Below are 22,525 nucleotides of genomic sequence, written 5' to 3'. Positions count from 1 at the left end.
GTGGTCGTGAGGTGTTTCTTATTGGGGAAGTACTATACTAAAGTGTCTCGTTGTCTGCCAGGTGACTGCAAATCTTTGTTAGAAAAACCAATGTAAACAAATATTGGTCTTGTCGACGGAGGTATGCGGATGATTATACAGTGCAATACTATCCATCGGCATTAACCTCGTGTTGTAAATAATATTTTTGTCTGTTTTATACTGGCATTTTAAGTAATTCATGCGACGTGTTAATTCTGTTGCGTTGAGTTGTATATAATAAAGTTAGCTTCAAGAAGTAAATAGGCAAGAACTGGTTTACCTAGATTGGTTAACGAATGGAGTAGACTTGGTAACCACGATTTGGTTATTTTAAGAGTAGATAACTATGAATGACAGGGGGTAAGGGACATGGAACTGCCCAGTGCAGGCCGTATGGTCTTTTGCACACTCTTCAATACTTGGATATGTTTAGTTGTTGTTTTTTATTTCACAAACTCGCCTGTTTCCACGTAAGATATTGAAAGTGGTCATCACGAAGGATAATTATGGCCAGTCACATGCCTAGGTGCCGTCTCGGGACAAAGTTCTCGGTGACGCCCCCCCCTCCCCTTCCCGCCTCCACATTTTCTTACTTATTTTAGCTATTGTCTTGCGAAATAAACATATTTAATTTTTGTATTCAATGCCCTTATTGCAGAAAGGATAAGGGAATTTGTTCATATTTTGTTTATTCTAACGCAAAATTCGTCGATTATGGCAAAGTATTCAGGCCTTTGTTGATTTTTTTTATAATTATTTTGTCGGGCTTGTGGGCGACAAGTCCAGGCTAGAATTATCGTTCCCAGGCATATACCCGATCCCCCGAATGTGAGGGTCCTGATTATTGCATGATTTTAGAATGCCGGCAATTTATCTGTAATAAGCTGATGGGAAGTCGTGTTGTGTCCACTGAAGCTTCTTATTGAGTACTTATTGTTTATTTAATCGCAAAAGGTTAATGTATGACATCCCTTAGTTTACTCATATTGACAAGATTTAATTATTATTTGATATGGATTGAGGAGAGATTGAGGAGGGATTGAGGAAGCTGGTGGCAGAGTTTGGGAGAGTATGTGATAGAAGAAAGCTAAAGATAAATGTGGGTAAAAGTAAGGTGATGAGATGTACAAGGGGTGAAAGTGGCAGTAGACTGGAAGTGAACATTAAGGGAGAGCGACTGGAGGAAGTGGATAGTTTTAGATACTTGGGTGCAAGTGTAGCAGGAAAAGGTGGAGTGAAGGTGGAGGTAGAATGTAGATTGAGAGAAGCGAGTAAATGCCTTGGTGGTTTAAAGAGTGTAATGAGAAATAGACATTTGGGAATGGATGCGAAGAGGAGACTGTATGAAGGAGTGATTGTGCCAACAGCACTGTATGGGGCGGAAGCGTGGAACATAAGAGAAGAAGTGAGAAGGAGTTTGAATGTGTTTGAGATGAGGTGTCTGAGAAGTATGGCGGGGGTTACTAGGCTAGATAGAGTGAGAAATGAGGAGGTGAGGAGGAGAACAGGGGTGAAAAAGGATTTGGGAGAGAGGGTTGATGAAAGAATATTAGGATGGTTTGGACACATGGAAAGAATGAGTGAAGAAAGACTAGTAAAAGAGGTATGGAAGGCAGATGTGGAGGGAGTGAACATGAGGGGACGTCCTAGGATGAGGTGGATGGATGGGGTGAAGGGGGCTTTGGGGAAGAGGGGAATGTCTGTTGAGGAAGGAAGGGAGAGGACGGAAGACAGAGGTGAGTGGAGAATGGTTGTATATGGATGATGTTGTGACTGCATGAGGAGAAATGGGCGGGGGGGTGGGGGTGGGGTAGTATGTGTGAGTAAATTTTGACGCAGCCCGAAGTGATTTCTCCCCGTCCTCTCCTTATATGCAAAGGGGGACGGAGAGGGGGGGTCGCCGATTAAATGAAGCGGCCTTGCTGTGGATGTACTGTGTCTTGCGACACTGCTTCTGACCCAGGGCGGTGGGCGGGGTGCAGGGATGACCCGTCATCCAGGAGGTGCTCAGATGAGAGGAAGGGTGGGAGGGGTGTGGAGTGTATTTGGGGATGAAATGGGTGGGAGTGTTTTTATGCCTTTCCCTTTTTGGCTACCTCCCTTGGAAGGGGGAAAAAGCCTTGGTATATGTATGTATGTATGATATGGAAATTAGTCGTATTACTGAGTAATCGAACTCAATATATCAATCTTTTCAGTATCATGTCTTGTCTGGGTAAGGTATCACAAAATTTGATTACTGCTGACTTCATTCATTGTAAATTCTAGTGTGTTAAAGTATTCGTGCATATTTCTTACACAAGTGTATTGTTTTATGGATTATGAATAGGATGCATGGGCTCGCATGACTCGTTCACTCTCGTATAGAACATACACACACATTTACCATGTACAGAATTATGAAAGGGATGGAAATTCTTGATAGGGATGACCTACTAAAATGGGACAGAAGAAATACAAGAGGACACGAGAAGAAACTTAAGACAGTTACAGAAGAGATCTGAAATAGAATAGCTTCCCACACAGAGTGATAGATATCTGGAACAAATTGAATGAGGAAACAGTGAGTGCTAAAATTATACATGACTTTAAGAAAAAAAAAAAATTGCGGAAATATACAGTAGCGGGACACTACGGACATAGCTCTCTTCCCGCAAAATACAACTAGGTAAATGCACACACATAGTTGGAACAAGGTAGATGAGAAAGTAGTGTGTGCAAAAACAATACATGAATTCAAAAATAGTTTAGATAAAATGAGATACAAAGACGGGACCCCACGAGCATAGCTCCCCTTCCCGTAAAATACAACTAGGTAAATACACGACTCGATGGCGCGGTCGGTAGTTTCCGGCTGCCACTACGGAATCCGGGTTCGAATCCCGCCCAGGTTGAAATAATTTCAGCATCGCTGCGCTGCGAGTCGTTACTCCAACGCTCGTGGGCGGGGAGTTTGGTGTATGTGCACGTGTAAGGTCACAGCATTACCCATAGATCAGTCATATATGAATTTTGAGCTCTTCCGGGAGGGAAATAGCTGTCGATCACAAGCCCAACACGTGATCCAAGACGAAGGTGAATCACACGCACACACAGACCACTTGACTGATTCAGTGGTCTGAGCTCAAGTCACTCTCAGGACTGAAAATTTCAGCATTGCTGCAGTGAGAGTTGGCACTCTAACTCTGGTGGGCAAGGAGTTGGAGGTGTATTTACCTAGTTGTATTTTACGGGAAGGGGAGCTATGCTCGTGGTGTCCCGTCTTCATATCTCATTTTATCTAAACTATTTTTAAATTCATGTATTGTTTTTGCACACACCACTTTCTCATCTAACTTGTTCCAACTGTCTATTACTCTGTGAGGAAAGCGGTTGCTATTGTACTTGTTAGGGAGACTGGTCTATAGTTGTTAGGGTCTTCTTTATTTCCTCCTTTATATATGGGTACTATATTTGCTTTTTTCCAATCTTCTGGAACTTTTCCTTCTTTCAAGGAAGTGTTTATTATGCTATGTATTTTGTCTGCCAGTTCATTCCTGCAGTCTTTCAAAATCCAGTTTGCTATTTCATCTGGTCCATGCGATTTTCTGACATTAAGATTACTCAAGTGTTTCAATATTTCGTTCTTTGTTACTTCTATTTCTTTCATGGGAGGGACTTTCTCTTTCCATTCAATCTCTTCAGGTTGTATGTTCTCCCTTGTAAACACTGATTTAAAATGTTTGTTCATAATCTCCGCCATTTCAATTTCCTCTGTGTATTCAACTCCTCCTTGTCTTAATTTCTCCAAGTCTTGTTTGTTTTTCAATTTGTTGTTTACAAATCTGTAAAATAGTTTTGGTTGATCTTTACACTTTTCTATGACATCTTTTTCATATTTTCTCTTTTCCTCTCTGCATGCTTGTACATATTCATTTCTATAACAAGTATATATTTTCCATTTTTCAGGCCTTCTGTATTTTTTCCATCTGGTCCAAGCTTTGTCTTGTTTGTCTTTTAACTCCCTACAACTTCTATTGTACCAGCATTTTACATATTCTTTTTCTTGTTTTTGTCTTGGGACATACTTTTCCACTCCTTTTTTGTAAATTTTTGTCAAAATATTCCATTTCTCTTCCACTGATGTTTCTTCTTTGTATATTTCTTCCCAGTTTTCTGTTTGAAAGAATTCTCTTATTTTATCAAAGTTTGTTTTTTCATACATTATTCTTCCTTTTCTATATTGTTCATTTCTTTTCATGTATTTTTCTTCATTTAGTTCCAGTTCAATCAATGTGTGGTCACTTTTACTTATTGGTGTTTTATATTCAATCTTGTCCACTATTCTGGGTTCAGATGTAATTATTAGGTCTAGTCTCGATGGTTCTTCCTCATTTCTATACCTAGTGTTCTCCTGTATCCACTGTGTCATTGTATGGTCAGTAATCATCTCAAGTAGAGCGTTTCCCCATGAGCCGTCTCCACCCTTTACTGTCATTTCTTCCCAGCAGATTTCTTTGCAATTATAGTCGCCCATCATAACTATTCTTCCTCCATCTTCCATTATCTTATCTAATGTTATCTTTGTGTCCTCTAACATACTTTTATGTTTACTCTCTTCCCACAAGGCTGTTTTCGGAGGCACATAATTTATCACAAACTTTCTGCTCTTCTTATCTCTGTCTTCCACTTCGATCATAATCATCTCTACTGTATTCTTTCCATATGTGACACACCTCACGTTTATATCCTTCTTAGTCAGGAACATAACTCCACCCCCATGCTTTGTCTCTCTGTTTCTAATCCAATAATTATATGCATCATGTCCTACACTGTTGGGTGGTAGTGGACCTTTTAATTTTGTTTCTACAATTCCCATTATGTCCGGTTCTTTTTCCTTCAAATAATCATTCAGCTCATTCAATCCTGTTATTAATCCATCTATATTTGTGTAAGACACTCTTAGTTTTCTGCCACTTCCATTGTGTTCTCTGTTTCCCTTTTGTTTTTCTCTTGTGTGTCGAATTTCCTTAGTTTCATATTCACTACTCTCCAATAGAATCTCTCTTTTTCTGACTCTGTTCTGTTCTCATTTTTTTCCTTAGCTTCAAGTCTTTTCTTTTTTTCTTCCTCTCTTCTTTATTCATTTCCCTTTTTATCCATACCTTTTTATATGGTTCACTTGTTGCTAGTTTCCCTGTTTTGGATAAGATATTCTCTGCCGTCATTTGTGACCTAAATTTAATCTTAATTGGTCTGGTCTTATCTGTACTATACTTTCCGAGTCTGAACTTCTCTTCGATTTGTTTCATTATTTCTGGTTCATCTTCCTAAACTAATTGTAGTAAAATGCTTACTTTTTCATTTTCCTCTTTGATTCTTGAGGTTCTATCTGGGTTATGTTTCTCTTCCATTCCTAATATAATTATACATTTCTTTTTGTCTGCTAAGTCTCTTACAATATTCTCCTTCTGTCTCATCACTTTGATAACTGAGTCTTCAGTTTGTTCTTTCATTTGCTGTTTAATTATATCAGTAAATGCAACTTTACTATTTTCCTGTATCTTTCTCCACCCCTGTGCCTCTTTTGCTAATGTTTCTTTATTGTCTTTATTGGTCCTTTTTAATTCTTTATTCTCCTCTTTTACTTCTCTTAAATGTCTTTTTAGTTCTTCTATTTCATCAGTTAAGTTTTTGTTCGCCTTCTCTAGTTCTTCCAATCTTTCAAACTTTTCTGCAAGTTTTGACATTTTACCGAACCTAACCTCCCAATGTTCAGTCATTTGTTCAAGCCTTTCCTCCAGTTTTGCTAGTCGGGGGAGGTTGGTATCCGCCTCCCCCTCTTTAAATCCTTGGAAATTGTTATCTCACCTTCCATTGAATTGTTCTTATCTATGTTTCTAATCTTTACATTTTTGTTAGACATTTCGTCGTCACTAAATTGGTCGGGACCTCTTTTGTTTACATGGCGTCTGCCTGCCTGGGCCAAGTCCTCTCCTTCCTCATTTCCTTCCATTTCCCTCAGTAATCCCTCCCCTTCTCCTTTTTCCTCACTATCCCCTACACCACGAGCAATTTCCCCCCACCCTGTAAATACAATAGGTACTTCCTTTGCTTCGGGATCCACGAAATTTCATTTTTTCTTCAGAACGTCCTCTAAGCCGTCCGTTCGTTGAAGTGTGTGTGTGTAAGGTCACAGCATTTCCCATAGATTGGGTCATATATGAGCTAAAAGATAGAGTACTAGTTATTGATGCAGTGTCTAGCTCATGATCAAAGACTGGTGAATCACACATATAAACAGAAAAAAATTGTGGAGTGAATGATCAAAAGAAGTGTAGGGACACAAACCATAACCTGTTTTTATAAATGACTACCTACAAGATAGACATGTTTCAGGATACAAAATGGTATGGGAAAGAATAAAAAATGGAGGGTGGTAGAGGAAATCATAGACCCAGAAAGTAGAATGGGGGAAATAATAAACATATACATGTATTAACATACAAATAACAATACACTGCACTTTCAGTAACGAACGCACATGGTCACAGGCAGGATCAAGCCTGTAGAAGGGTGATGTTACCTCGAGTATCCTGAGGATTCAAGGCAACCAATGGTCATTTCTGGACTGCTAGAAAATAGTGACGGGATGCAGTGAGTACAACTCATTTCCTGTAAAACTCAGCTAGGCATGTTCGCAGAGAAAACTAGATACACCGAATGCACTGGAAAGTTACATGAAAAGGGGGATTTTTAAAATGCCATTGTGATTGTTGTGATTAGTGTTTATTTTTAGAAATTAATAACTTTTAGAATAATTTTTAGTACAGATTTGTAGATATGTTATGCTTTTGGAAGGGTAGCAGTTAGGAAAAAAAAAAAAAAAGGAAAGGGCTGCATGAGTTGCATTGGTAATAACCCTTTGACAGTGGGCAAGATTCATCTTTCTTTTAAGACTTATCTCAAAGTCATTGCTACCATTCCTTGTAAGTCTCACTACCTTACCCACATTTACTTTCACCTTTTTCCTCTCACATACCTTCCCAAACTCTTCTACTAGCTGCCTTAGACTCTCTGACTCAGTCATAAACACAATGTATACAACAACTGGCTGACCTCCCACTTTCCTCCATTCTCACTGTCTCCAGAGCCCCACCCATCACACTTGCATTTACCTCCAGGACCATCCCATCTGTGTAGAAGTTGAATAACTATGGCGGAATTAACCCTACCTTTACCTCAAACTTCTCTCCATTTCCTGCTCAAACACAAGCTCTACTACTCACATAAAGACTTTTGACTATATACATTAACCTTCCCTCTATCCCAAATATCTGCAACACATACCACATTGCCTTCCTGATGACTCTCACATGGCCTCTTCAGGTCCATAAAAGCCCAAAAGACATCCTTGTCAAAAACTTCTCACAAATCTGCCATACTATAAAAATTTCATCCATACATTCTGTTCTTCTAAACCCACACTCTTCCCTAATTACTCCCTTTGTTTCATTTTTTATCTTCTCAATTAACATGCTCCCATTCTCTTATTTCTGAGCCAGCTCAGAAATTACAGGATGGAAGCCTCTCTTGAAATCATCTTGCTCCAGACAACCATAAATAAAAAAAAAATCAAAGTCCTCCATTAATTGTGTCTGAAATGTGCACTGCCCATGCTGGGCTGGCATATTCCAATTCTGACTTAATGAATTATTTGCTTAAATTTATTTCCACAGGCTTGTCTGAAGTCAGCACCAGTGGTTGCTCAGAAGGCCTTAAAACATTTGCTGTTTCTGTGTATTGTTGGTTTTATGTGATTCAGATGATATTGAGGTATTGCATGTGAAATCCATGTAACCAAGTTATTTCTGTCTATATGTGTGTGACACAAGTATTTGGTGTGAGACATGGTTTTGCATGGTTGCTACAAGTGAAAAGAGTGACTGTCGATTTGGAAGGTGTTGCCTTCATTCTGTTCTTTATTAACCATTGTTTTCATCTGTGTATGTATGTCAACAGGTTGTAGTGGCTACCTTCTGCTGGTGGTGTGTGTGTTTGTAAGTTTGTCATATGCATACATGTAGTTCATAATTTGTGTATTGGTTTCATCATGATGAGGTATTAGTATGTACATTAACTAATCAGTTAATTGTTGTCTTAAGTTTGTCTATATATATATATATATATCAAAAGGCCTCTTTCACCATATAAAGGAGGTAGCCTTCCAAGGCATGCACCCACCCTTCACTCATCCTACACCCATCAAATGCTTATTTGTTTTCCCTTTTACCTAAGGTCCATGTAGATGAAGAGCCATCCCTGCCCCTGCCCACTGCTTGGGTTTGAAACAACCAAGCAATGCACAGTACCTCCTTTGCATTCACATTGTGTTCAGGTTGGAGCCTGTTGCAGATATAGCACAGTAGCAGTCTGTTTGAATGTATCCAGAATGGTTTCTGTAACATCAGTGAGTAGTGTTGTCATAGTGATGGGCTCAAAAGTTGTGTTGTATATAAGAGTGGGACAAATGGCAGAGACTGCCATTTTCATCACTTAAGATGTTGTGTAGACCAATGTAATTGGCCTGTATTGTGTTGGACCTTTAAATGTTAAGAGCATGATATAGGTCTTGTCACATTGGCCTGCACAACATCCAGAGTGACAGAAATGGCAGTCTGTCATAAACTCCACTCTCACACACAACACTGTTTTCAGGCCCAGCACTGACAACACCTTTTATTAGCCTTGTGCAAACTATTATTGATGGATTCAAATACATTGCTACCATGTCATGTCTGCAAGAGGTACCTCCTCTGTCTGGAAGTGTGTAGAACCAATGGAAAGCCCTGCCCCCATGTAGCAGTGTGTCGGTGAGGAAAGTTGAAAAACGGGGTCTTGCTTTCTTGAGTTTATTAGCAAGCGGATGTAAACAAACAAGCGACGTCTAGAACGTCTTCGTATCAGTAACTTAACATAAACAAAAGATGTCTACATAGGATTCAATTAGATACACACGACTAAAGGTGCTGTATAGGATCTAAACCTATTACAAAGTATAAAGCATATGAGAATCAACATATATAAGGAATCTACAGCACCAATATACAATTCTTTAACACCATCTACATGTATATAAAACTAATAATAAGACAATTAATCTCAATTTACCACATCCCTTTTCCCTTATTGAAAAAGGAGTATCTATAAGAACATAACTGAAACATTTATCTTTATAACACCACAATTATAGATTCAATCTATCAGGTGGTTTCACAACTCTGCTAGATCTTCTAACTGGTTGTGGACTTGGTACATTCACAGCATTATCATCATTATCAACATTTACAGAGGAATTTTCATCAGCCTTATCCATTACTTCTGAACTATCAGGACAGTGTCCTTGACCTGAAGAATACATATGCACAAAAGGTTTACTGCTACCCGAGTTATCTTTACGTACAGTGTCATTACTGGGAACAGTTGGTGTATATCTAGGCATAAGTTGATCAGAATGTCTTTTCCAAACAATGTTCCCAAAATCTCTTAACATCACTTTGTAGTTTCTCACACCTAGAACTTCAGTTACTTTCCCTTCCAACCATGAATGACCTTTACCATAATTCTTTACAAAAACAGCATCATCAATCTTATATTCAGACTTTTCAAACTTACACACTTTTTCCAAAACCTTTTCTTTCTTATTTTGTGGTTTAATTTTCTCAATTATACCTCTGAAGTTTCTGTTAAACATTAGCTCAGATGGAGCTTTACCTGTGGAACAATGAATTGAACGTCTGTAGTTATACAAAAATCTACAAATTCTGGTTCTAATATCACCTTCCTTAAATTTACTTAATCCTTCCTTGAAAGTTTTTACAGCTCTCTCAGCTAAACCATTAGATGATGGGTTATATGGGGCTGGTGTCATATGTTTTATTCCATTCTTTTCAAAGAAAGTCTCTATTTCCTCAGATACAAATGATGAGGCATTATCTGAAACTACAATGTCAGGTAACCCAAAATTACAAAAAGTTTTTCTCAGCATAGAAATTGTTACTGTAGATGTTGACTTTGTTACATGAACATCCATAAATTTTGAGTGTGAATCCACAATCACTAAGAAATAATTTTCATTGATTGGACCTGCATAGTCCATATGGAGTCTACACCAAGACTTACCCGTCTCAGGCCATGATAAGGTAACTTCCTGAGAACCTTGAAATTTTTTAAAACAAATTGAACAAGCTTTAGTAACCTCAGATATATCTTGATCTAACTTAGGCCACCATATCCAATTCCTGGCTTCAGCCTTCATAGCACTGATACCATTATGACCTACATGCAGCTGTGAAAGTACACCACTTCTTAATTCAGCTGGTATAACTACTCTATTCCTAAATAGCAACACATCTTCATATATACTTAAATCTGCTTTAACTGATGCATATTCAGAAATAACAGGATTATCAATCCACCCAAATTTAACACATTGGAAAACCTTCCTCAAAACAGGATCACTCTTTGACATAACCTTAACCCTTTCATAGGAAATATTTTGATCTTCCAAATTTTCAACTAAATTCACATATTCAGCAGGTGTATGTGAGTCTAAAACAGAATCTGATACAGGCAAACGGCTCAGGGTATCTGCTACAATGTTTTGTTTGCCTGACAGGAATCTGTTTCTCACTACCAAATAAACCAAGTAGAGGTTTGTGATCTGTACGGAGCACAAACTTACGTCCAAGCAAAAAATTTGTCCAACTGAGAATAATTTAGCTCAGCAGCAGACAGCTTTTTACTTGCAAAGTAAACTGGTCTTGGACTACCATTCATTTCCTGAATTAACACACATCCTACTCCTACTGGTGAAGCATCTACTTCAACAATAACATCATGTTCACCATCAAAATTGGCTAGTAAATCAGAGTTGGCTAACTCTTCCTTAACAGTCCTAAATGCTTTTGCTTCAACAGAAGACCACTTAAATTTTGCATTTTCCTTCAGTAAATCATACAGAGGTGCTAATACACTTGAAAAATTTCTTACAAACCTACAATAATAAGTTACTAGACCCAAAAATGATTGAACTTCACCTAATGACTTTGGTATAGGTGCATCTAAAATAGCAGCAAGTTTCCTTGGTGAAGGTTTTATGCCATCACCTGAAATGACATATCCTAAGTATTCTAAGGAATTGGTATTCAGAACAGTTTTCTTTTTGTTAATAGCAATATTATGTTTCTGAAATACCTTCAACACTTTATCTAATCTCATATCATGTTCCTCTTTAGTCTCTCCTCCGACTAATATGTCATCTAAGAAGGCAACTACTCCATCTATATTCATTAATAATTGGGATATCAATCTTTGGAAGATGGCAGGAGATGATGCAAGTCCAAAGGGTAATCTTTTATATTTAAACAGACCTTTATGAGTATTAATTACTAGCAATTCTTGACTCATCATCTACTGGCACCTGTAAGTAAGCATCCTTTAAATCAATCTTTGAAAATATCTTGCTTTTACCCACAACAGCAAGGATTTCATCAACTTTAGGCAGAGGGTACTGGTCACATGAAATACTTTTGTTTAACTCCTTGAAATCTACACAGATACGCATTGACTTTTTGTCAGCTTTTAACACTGGTACAATTGGAGCTGCCCAAGTACTAGAATGTACTGGTTCAATGATATTGTTATCGACTAACTCTTCTAAAGCATCTTCTACCAATTTTCTGTAGTGGTAGGGCACAGGCCCTGCTTTTTTCCAACTAGGCACAGCACCACTCTTTAGGTGTACCTTTGCTACAACACATGAAATTGGCAATCTAGAATCAGTTGAAAAATTATCTAATTGTACCTTGGAATCCAAAACATAAACTCCTTCCTCTATACCTGTGAGTGCAATACCAATTTTAGGCATTAAATCTCTTCCACATAAGTTAGAGTTATTAGATTCAACTACATACAAACTTTGAATTACATTGTGACCATTATAAAATATATTTGCATAAACCTTACCCAAAACATGCAAATCATTATTACCATAAGCCTTCAAAATTTTATCACTAGGCTCCAAAGATAAATTTAATTTCTTAACCCAATGCAATGTTAGGGTAGACACACTGGCACCGCAGTCAATTTCATACGGCACATTATGACCTTCAATATTAATATCAACCTTATTTCTCACTGGCAAAACCTTACCTACAACACTGTGTACAGGTTCATGAGAAATATCAACACTAACCACTTCTGGAAGGCTAGGTCGATCCACTAAATGTAACAATTGGTTATCATCACTACCAGTATCTCTCTCTTCCTGAGAAATTCCCTCAAAAACCATATTAGTTTTCTTTTTTCCAAATGTCTTCTTGTTGGTAAATTTTCCAAAAGATCCTTTCTGGGCACTGTGTGGCTTACCAGACATAGTCTTATCAAAACGGCACACTCGTTTGAGGTGTCCTCTCATGTTACAAACTGAACAAGTTAGGTGCTTAAACCTACAGTTCTCACTTTTGTGTGGATACCCGCAATGCTTACAACTTTCTTTTTTCTGACTATTAACATATTCAGAACTAACCCCCACTTTCCTCACTTCAGTAGTCGGGAGCTTTTCTCCAACAAAAGCTTTTTCCAAATTTAGAATTTCCTCTAAAATGTCCGTTGAAGACATAGTTTGTAAATCCAAATTCTCAGCAACTAAGTTCGGGAAATACACTTCAGTTTCTATTGCCATGAATAGTTGGTATCTCACTCGAGCATCAGATAAGGTACCAAAACTACAATCCTTGGCTAGACTTTTCAAGTCGGCATACAAGTCTCTTAAACTTTCATAAGATTTTTTCTTTCTATTCTGAAATTTGATTAAACTCCGATGATAGCTCGGTTTTACCTTGTAATGTGGTTCTAAAAGCTTCACTAAATCATTATAGGTTTTCACATGTGGCAAATCAGGTGAAGTCAGGAAGGTAAGCGTGCTATACGTATCAGTTCCTAATGATACTAATAAAAAAAAATTCTTCTTATCATCAGTGATTCCATTGTATGCAAAATGAGCTTGCAGCATACTAAGCCATATCTCCCATCTAATCTTATTGGGGTCAAAACAGTCAATCTTACCTGAGTTATTTGCCATTGTAAATCTACTTGCATTAAATCCTGTTTCCTTGTGAAACTAATGACTCGTAGCCTGCTAAACCAAGGCTATTTTTGAATGCAGAGTGGCCAGGACGGTTCCGATGGAGTGAATAGGCGAGTATATCTTCATCCTTCGATTTCTCCACCATCAGTTGGAAAGGCAGCTATTTCTGTCTTCTAAAACTTAAATCAGTCCTTTAGCACACAAATCCACAAATCCTCGTCGCCACTGTAGCAGTGTGTCGGTGAGGAAAGTTGAAAAACGGGGTCTTGCTTTCTTGAGTTTATTAGCAAGCGGATGTAAACAAACAAGCGACGTCTAGAACGTCTTTGTATCAGTAACTTAACATAAACAAAAGAAGTCTACATAGGATTCAATTAGATACACACGACTAAAGGTGCTGTATAGGATCTAAACCTATTACTAAGTATAAAACATATGAGAATCACATATATAAGGAATCTACAGCACCAGTATACAATTCTTTAACACCATCTACATGTATATAAAACTAATAATAAGACAATTAATCTCAATTTACCACACCCCATCAGTGATTTCAATGCTATTTGGATGTAAAGGCAACATGTTTACCTTGTGTCCATAAGGAGGCAGTATCTGTTCTCTGGATTAGGCCATGAAACTTTCTCTGTTCTCAATTATCACCTTCCATCTTTTACGTAAGGAGAACTGACAGCTGGTGACAGCTTCCCTCCTACTGCAAGCCACTGATGTAGAAATGGTCCCATGTTGATACAACATACAGCAATCCAAAGTTTTTCTTACAGAGAGATAGGAGAGCCCAGGGAGCATTGCCAGCCACTGTGGGGTTGCAGGTTTTTAGTTAGTGAAACTCGTGGCATCAGTTTTTATTATAGTGTCTAGTCACATCCCTGGGTCTTGTAGCTTTATTATTATTGTTATTGTTATTGATATTATCATTTTATTATTATTATTGTTGTAGTTGTTGTTGTTAAACCAATCCTTTACTGATTTTTCGTTCTCTTAACCCTTGGCACATGTTCAGTCTTGTTTGATTTTCCATTTCTTCCTGGTTTTGGTACTATTCACGAGTTCTTCCATGTCTGCCTAAAGAAAATTAATTAAACCTGAGAAATATGCTTTTTCAAAATTGTACATGCTTTGCCTCTATGATTAATTTGTCAGTTCAGCATCTGTATCTTCTAATTAAAATTTAAGTGCTACTTGACCACTTTTACCTGTGGAGCATAAATACTTCAACAAGCCAGTAATATCTGATTCTTTGATAAGTAAGTCCAATCTCACTGGAGTGTCTTCTTATATATGTCTCATGTATCCAAGTGGGTCATTGTTCTATCCATTATGATATCTGACTGTGATCAGTGTCATGACCACAGGTGAATGCCATTTTCATGTTTGCTCACTATGCACACGATTTAAAGATTGTAATGTGCTTGCTAGGTTGAGGTTTTTAGTGACACTAAAATAGCATAACTAAAACTTTTGAACCATTCATATATTTGCAATTAAACCACTAACTTAGCAGCATTTGTAGGTCCACATAGAGGAATTGTGGTTATTGGGGCTCCATTATTTGGGATCATGGTAGTCATGGGGGTAATTTTTACTATGACCTTCGTCAGCTGCTGCTATTACATTTTTACTGTGAAGTAATTACCATTATAGAAAATACAAGTAACCAGATGAGGAATTTCTATATTAGTGAATTTTGCAGGATTAAAGACCATTTGTGAGTTATGACCATAATCATAGCCTTTATTATTATTACTATACAGTATTGTACTACGGTGATGACACTGTGCTTGTGACAGGGTCAGAGGAGGGATTAAAGGAGTTAATGTCAGAGTTTGGGAGGGTGTGTGATGGGAGGGGTTGAAGGTAAATGTGGGTAAAAGCAAGGTGATGAGATGTACAGGGGTAGAGGATGGCAGTGAGTTAAAGAGAGGAAAAGTTTAATATGTGTTTGAGATGAAATGTCCGAGAAGTATGGATAGAACAAGAAACAAGGTGAGGAAGAGAGTGGGAGTGGAAAAGGAGATGGCAGGTAAGGTCGATGAAAGATTATTGGGATGGTTTGGACACATGGAAAGAATGACTGATGAAAAATTAATAAAAGAGGTGTGGAAGGCAAAGGTGGAGGGAGTGAACTTGAGGGAACAATTGAGGATGAGATGGATGGATGGGGTGAAGGGGGCATTGAGCAAGAGGGGAATGTCTGTTGAGCAAGGAAGGGAGAAAGTAGGAGATAAGGATGAATGGAGAATGTGTATAGATGATACACTTATGCAAGAAAGGGAGGGGTGGGGGATGGGGTAAGGGGTGCTTATGTGTAAATAATATTTTGATGCAGCACAGATGGATTTCTCCCTGTCTTCTCTTTTTCTGCATGAAGGGACAGAGATGGAGGGTGGTTAAGGATTAAGTGAAGCAGCCCTGCTGTGGATGTACTGTGTCTCACTACGTAGCCTCTGTCTCAGGTCAGTAGGCAGGATACAGGGATGACCCATCATCCATGAGGAGCTAAGATGAGGGAGATGAAAGGGTGAATGGGAGTGAAATGGGTGGAAGTAGGTATGTGCCTTTGACTTGGCTACCTCTCTTACAAGGGGAAAAATAGCACTTGATATAGATATATATATATATATATATATATATATATATATATATATATATATATATATATATATATATATATGTATGTATGTATTGTACTACATCATACAGTTGTATTGGGCTCACAAGTTCTACACATACTTTGTTCCAACCATCAAGTATGTAAAGAGAAAATTGCAATGTATTGTTATGCATTATATGTACTGTCATGGCACTCGTATGTATCCCCCCTTTTTCATATATGTTTATCTCTTTCAAATGAAGAACTGTCTTAATTTAACTCCAAATTAGAAAGACAGATTAAGGAATATCAAGGGATGAAAACTAAAGGTACTGTGCTACAAAACATTCTATGCACCAAAAGAACTTTTGTTACTATGCAGACTTTTATTGCAGGACTAAACTAGTACTGCATTATTAAGCACAGACTTTTATTGTTGAACTTTTCATTCATTAACTCTTTTCTTTTTTTCATAATGGCATGTTGTATGAAAACTATTGGTAAAACATACTACACAAGCTTTTTGATGTTGCAAAGACAGATGATTTTACTAATTGTTCATGTCTATAAAAAAAAATGGTATGCTATGTGTTATGTACATATAAAAATTTGTATGGGTAGATAATGCAAAAACTTCTAATATATACTAAGAGGGCATGTAAAAAGGCCACTGGTATGAAAATATCACAGCAGTCCCGTGGAGGTTATGAATAATGAGCACAAATGTTGGATTTGGGGAATTAAAGGTAATATTTGGAACTAGTGAGTCCCAGAAGTCAAACTACATGGAACTTGTGAGCCCACTGTATTGTCTAGTATCAGACTTGTGATTTAAAAAATGATTCTGTCTTTGCAGGTGAGTCACTGGTAGTTATCATCCCTGATTACTGATGGTGATGATGCCCTCAGAAGCTGCACGTAAGACTCATGGTGTTGATTGGTGTAACAAGACCTAATCTACAGAATGCATGTAGACTGCTTGGTAACATGTGCATGGAAGATATGCAGTACTGTAGTTGCACTAATACTAATCCATTAGTATTCATTCAGCTTGAAATAATGTTAAAAAACTTAAATGCATGGGATTTTCAAACTTTCCATGTCCTTGTTCTGTTATTAATAGAAATTTTATGATTTCCAAATAAGCATGGCATGCCAGACAAACACGAAATAGTGAAACTTCGTGAAGGAAATAAAGTATATGTGGAGGGGGTGCTGAAAATTTCCTGGCTTTGGGTAAAAGAATATACAGAAACCTCAGTTAATTATGATTTTATTCAACATATTCCCCTCTCAGATTCACACACTTATTACAACAGTCCTTAAATTTTTCTAAGCCCTGAAAAAAAAACTTAGAAGGTTGGGCCTCCGACCATGCCTCTGTAGTAGAAATCACTTCCGAATTGGAGTGAAATTTTGTTCCCTTGAGATGTCTTCAGTTGTGGAAAGGGATGATAGTCGGAGGGGGCCAGGTCTGGGGAGTAAGGCAGGTGGTCTACCAATTCAAAGCCAAAGTCATGTATTTTCCATAGAGTTTCATGTTCTGTGTGTGTTGGTGCATTGTTCTGCAAAAAGAGGACACCACGACTCTGCTTTCCACGGCGTTTCTGCTTCAAAGCTTCACACAGTTTGTCCAACATAGACATGTAGTATTCTGTGTTGATGGTGCGACCCTTTGGCAAGTATTTTATGAGTACTCTGTCTTTGTCCCAGAACAGTGAATCCAGTACCTTTCCAGCTGACTTCTGGGTCAGAAACTTCTTGAGACGTGGTGAATCGCTGTGTCACCACTCCATTGATTGCAGCTTGGTCAGGGGATCATAGTGATAAAGCCAAGTTTCATCCATGGTGACTAAACGAGCCGTAAAATCTGCCATCCCCACTGCAAACTGATATAAAATCACCTTTGATGTTGTCACACAAATGTGCTTCTGATCTGTGTTCAGGCATTTTGGCACCCATTTTTTGGAAAATTTTCTCATGTCTAGAATGTTGTGGATGATGTGGCCAACTCTTTAGTGGGAAATCCCTAGAGTCTCAGCTATGACTTTAGCTGAAATCTGGCGGTCCTCGAGATCATGACGTGCACAGTGTCTGCTTTCTCCTCTGTGGTTGTAGAAGTTGGCCATCCTGACCGGGATTCATCTGTGACCTCAAAATGACCAGTCCGAAACCTTGACAACCACATTTTCACTGTAGAGTATGATGGGCAGTCATCTTTCAAGATGTCCTTCATCTCGCCATGGATTTCCGCCACCCCTTTGCCTTGCAAGAAGAAGAACTTCATGACTGCCTGTGCTTCAATTTTACCAAAATCCACTGTAGGTGCTGCCATTATGTGTTGAACCTACAAAAAGGAAAAATATATTGTATACCATCATGCTCTTTTTGCCTATCTTCTCCTAGATAGTTGTCCTACCTTCCTTGTAAAAGAAACGGCTCTACCCTTTCATGATACCCTTAAAGCCAGGAACTTTTCAGCACCCCCTCATAGATAATGTAGAAATGGCTGAAGTTATGATTAGGCATTTTAGGTCTGTGTTTACAATTGAAAGCTCACAAATTGGGGATGAAGGACCATGAGAAAGGTCCCCTGAAATGAAAGAAATAACAGTGACATAGAAAGAAATAAGGGACCAAATAAAAAAAAAAAAAAACTTGAAAGTCACACAGGCCTGATGGAATTGCAAACTGGATATTGAGATGAACTAATGGACATAATACACAAGATAATTGACTTCTCACTCAAAGAAGGAAACGTACAGTAAACTCCCCGTTAATGCAAGGGTTACGTTCCTGGAGATGTCGTGTTAATGGAAATTGTGTTAACGGAACATAATTTCTCCATAAGAAATAATGGTAATAGTGGGGGTTACATTCCTGGACAATGGGAAAGTCCATCTATTTTGGGATTTTATTACTAAAAATCCTAAACAAACACATACATATACCAAGGCTTTTTCCCCCTTACAAGGGAGGTAGCCAAAAAGGAAAAGGCATAAAATCATTCCCACCCATTCCATCCCTAAATACACTCCACACCCCTCCACCCTTCCCTCTTCCCTCTTATCTTAGCACTTCCTGGATGACGGGTCATCCCTGCACCTTGTCCACTGCCCTGGGTCAGAAGCAGTGTCGCAAGACACAGCACATCCACAGCAAGGCCGCTTCATTAAATTGGGGACCCCCCCCTTTACGTCCCCCCATTGCATAAAAGGAGAAGACGGGAAGAAATCCCTTCGGGCTGCGTCAAATTTTGCTCGCACATACTACCTCACCCCCCATCCCCCCACCCATTCCACCTCATGCATCACAACATCATCCATATACAACCATTCTCCATTCACCCGTCTTCTGTCCTCTCCCGTCCTTCCTCAACAGACATTCCTCTTCCCCAAAGCCCCCTTCACCCCATCCATCCACCTCATCCTAGGACGTCCCCTCATGTTCACTCCCTCCACATCTGCCTTCCATACCTCTTTTACTAGTCTTTCTTCACTCATTCTTTCCATGTGTCCAAACCATCCTAATACTCTTTCATCAACCCTATCTCCCAACTCCCTTTCCACTCCTGTTCTCCTCACCTCCTCATTTCTCACTCTATCTAGCCTAGTAACCCCCATCATACTTCTCAGACACCTCATCTCAAACACATTCAAACTCCTCCTCTCTTCCTCTCTTATGTTCCATGTTTCTGCCCCATACAGTGCTGTTGGCACAATCACTCCTTCATACAGTCTCCTCTTAGCATCCATTCCCAAATGTCTATTCCTCAAACACGCTATTAATAAATTTGAAGGTTACAGAAACAATAAAAACTCACATTCTTACTATATTGGTATTTATTGTGTGGTAAAATAACATTTTTTATGCATGTAAACATTATGATGCGTCACTACCATCACTGTCGCTTGCCGTGCTCCCGTCCCCAACTTTACTCCCCTCTCCTTCCTCACCCCGTTCTGCCTCCTCACCCTGCTCTGCCTCCTCACTCTGCTCTCCCTCCTTGCCTCACCCTGCCTCCTCACCTCCCTCTCCCTCCCTGCCTCGCCCTGCCTCCTCTTCCTTGACTATCTTTTTTTGAAAGAAATGGTGGCGTTTCATCTGCGTCATCTTTTTCTTTTATTGATCTAACATCACTTTGTAACAGTTCAGCTCTGACATAACTTTTCTGGCCACTGTTGCACTTCTGTTGATATTCGGATCTTTGGCTTTCAAACTATCCAGTCCTTCTCGTACAAACGAGAGTGCTTTTTTGAGATCACTTTTGGTCAAGACTCTCTCGGGCTCTGGGTTTTCTGATATAGGCAGAGATGCAGCTGCCTCCAACTCTGCTTTCTGTATCGTCTCCATCTCTAACAGTTCTTCATTAGTCAGCTCCACTGTGTGCGATTCTAGCAGTTCATCAATGTCCCGGCTTCCCTGGCCTTGTGAAGACTTTCCTTGTTAGCTTTAGAGACATTTTCTTGGATGTCAAAGCCGACAAAATTGTACACCAACTAAGGACAGATGTTTCCAAACCCCGTTTAGGCATTTCCTTGGCACTTTCTCCCAAGATTCTTTAATGAAGTGGAGAGCATCTTTGATGGTAAACTGCTTCTAATATTCCTTCACGGTCATCTTGTCTTTTTGTGTCCTCTCAACCATGTCAGTCAGGGTCAAATGTAGATAATACGACTTGAAGGTTTTAATAATCCCTTGGTCACATGGCTGCAGAATGGAAGTGGTGTTTGGCGGCAAGAAAGCAAGCTGGATGTTGTTGGAGAGATTTTCTATCGACAGGGGATGGCTGGGAGCATTATCCAAGATCAGGAGAATCTTGAATGGAATATCTTCCTTCTCGCAGTAAAGTTCTAACTCTCTCCAATTTCCCAAAGTAGTCCTTGAATATGCTCCCCGTCATCCATCCTTTTTTGTTGGAATACCAGTAGCAGGGTAGGAAGGTCTTGATGTAGCCGTGTGAAGACACAAAAACAAACAAAATTAGTTTAGTATGCCGTAAATTGTGAGTTGGTGACAATTTTCTTTTTTGTTTTGGTGCATGAAAAAAACAAGTGTTTACAATCTTGGTAAAAAATTTCAAAGCTTTCATGACTAATAATTAATCAACATCCATACATACACACCTTCAATGCTCGTGGGTTTTCCGAGTGGTAGACAAGGACAGGTTTCAGCCTGCAATCTCCCTCTGCATTGGCACCGAACAAGAGCGTAAGACGATCCTTGGAGGCCTTAAGGGGACCGGCTGGTCAAGAATCGATGAAAATTGGGAAAAAAATGAAAAACGGGGAAAAAAATTCTACATCTGCGTATGGCAATCGACAGTCTGTATGTAGAGTATTTAATCAAAATTTGCCTTATTATCGTAGTTATGGCAAATAAACCCCCTCCTCCCCCAACTCGATCCCATCTCGGCCCTATGATACGTATTGGTCACTACAATATATATATTATTGCAATAAATAACAATAATTTGTAATGATTGAGTGCTATTCCTAGTGACTTCTGGCAACTCTGTCTCTGTACCAGAGGTTATATATAGACCCCAGAATGGGTAGATGCCTCAGAAAGCGATAAACAGTAGACAAAAATTGAGTGATACGCTCCACTGCAAGCCACCATCAATCCTTTTGTCATTTGACAAGCTGTTATACTATTTTTGAGATGCCATGTCCTCGCAAGCAAACCAAACACCTTCAGGAAGCTAGGAAAAGGCAAGAATTACAAAGTAAGCAAGCTATGACACCCTAATGTAATAACCTGCCTAAAATGCAGGTGGGGACCAGGAGCCAGAAGACAGAGGATTAGACTGGACATCAACATATATGACTGAATATGAATAAATTTTATTCTGAATATCATCAACATTCAAGCCTAAAAAGCTAAATAAGGAAATGCCATGATATCCCTTATTTATATTAGTATGTAGGGGTTCAAAGTTAGTGAAAACTTTGACGGCCCGTATCTCAAAACCTAAGTTTTATACCTTCAAACTTCTACTCCTCCATAACTTCTTAATCAATTTCAATGAAAATTCACACATAATATGTCTAAATCTACCTGATTGATGAAATAGAACGTTTTTTTTTAATATCTGAAAGGGTTAATTTTTGCCAAAAAAAAAATTCCCTATTTGAAGGGGGACGGAGTGGGAAAAGATATAAAAATTAAAATTCCACAAACTAATTACTTTAACTAAAATTTCTCTCTATTAGTTTGAAGGTCTGGATAAGGTCCTTCCACCATATTAATTTCATTCATGTAGAGCAATTATTATAGGAGGAGTAGTCATTTCAAAATTATCAATTTTTTTGAAAGGGAGATGGGGGGGCAAAACATGAAAGGGTTGCAGATTAGCTTTTTTGGGTTAGGAAAGATGTATATGGTGTCCTTAACTCCTGGCATAAATTTCTGTGCAATAACCCAATTAATAAAGATTTTCATCTTTTGATCAGCCGGTCCCCTTAAATCCAGGTGCAGTCGTCTCCTCAACTAAGATATAGGTCCGGTTAGGCAGTTTTTTCAAATATAGACCTGTCTCATCTATATTAACCCCTTCACTCCGGGCCAAAATCTCGCGGGCAGCATTAGCTGCCAGACGTGCGATGTTGCGTCATAATACTCGTATTATAAAAAATAAAGTTCCCGCAGTATTGCTCGTTCTCTTTCACCTGTGAATTTTGATAACCATAGAAAATATGATGAAGCCAGTTTACAGAGTATGGGGGTCACGCAGGTACAACTATAATATATATAATCAA

The 22,525-nt window shown here is 38.7% G+C and overlaps 1 protein-coding gene across 4 annotated transcripts in view; it reads left to right on the top strand.

Annotated features, from left to right (window-relative positions):
• Positions 1-22,525, top strand: part of LOC143041003 (E3 ubiquitin-protein ligase TRIM71-like) — a 205,317-nt gene that overhangs the window by 46,185 nt on the left and 136,607 nt on the right. For 2 of the 4 annotated variants that reach the window (XM_076212528.1, XM_076212529.1), the window contains exon 2: positions 6,533-6,657. The exons of 1 other annotated variant lie outside the window; for it this stretch is intronic. In XM_076212528.1, coding sequence (XP_076068643.1) covers positions 6,617-6,657 — 41 coding nt within the window. In that variant the 5' untranslated portion in view covers positions 6,533-6,616. Of the gene's footprint in view, positions 1-6,530; positions 6,658-16,620; positions 16,683-22,525 lie in introns of those variants that run through there. One more of the 4 variants, XM_076212531.1, reaches the window with a different exon arrangement.

The sequence above is a fragment of the Oratosquilla oratoria genome, chromosome 30 (genome assembly GCF_046742065.1).
Source record: "Oratosquilla oratoria isolate Oo_2021 chromosome 30, ASM4674206v1, whole genome shotgun sequence".
Lineage (NCBI taxonomy): Eukaryota > Metazoa > Arthropoda > Malacostraca > Stomatopoda > Squillidae > Oratosquilla > Oratosquilla oratoria.
The sequence above is the reverse complement of the archived record's forward strand: the minus strand, read 5'-3'. Positions and strand labels throughout refer to the sequence as shown.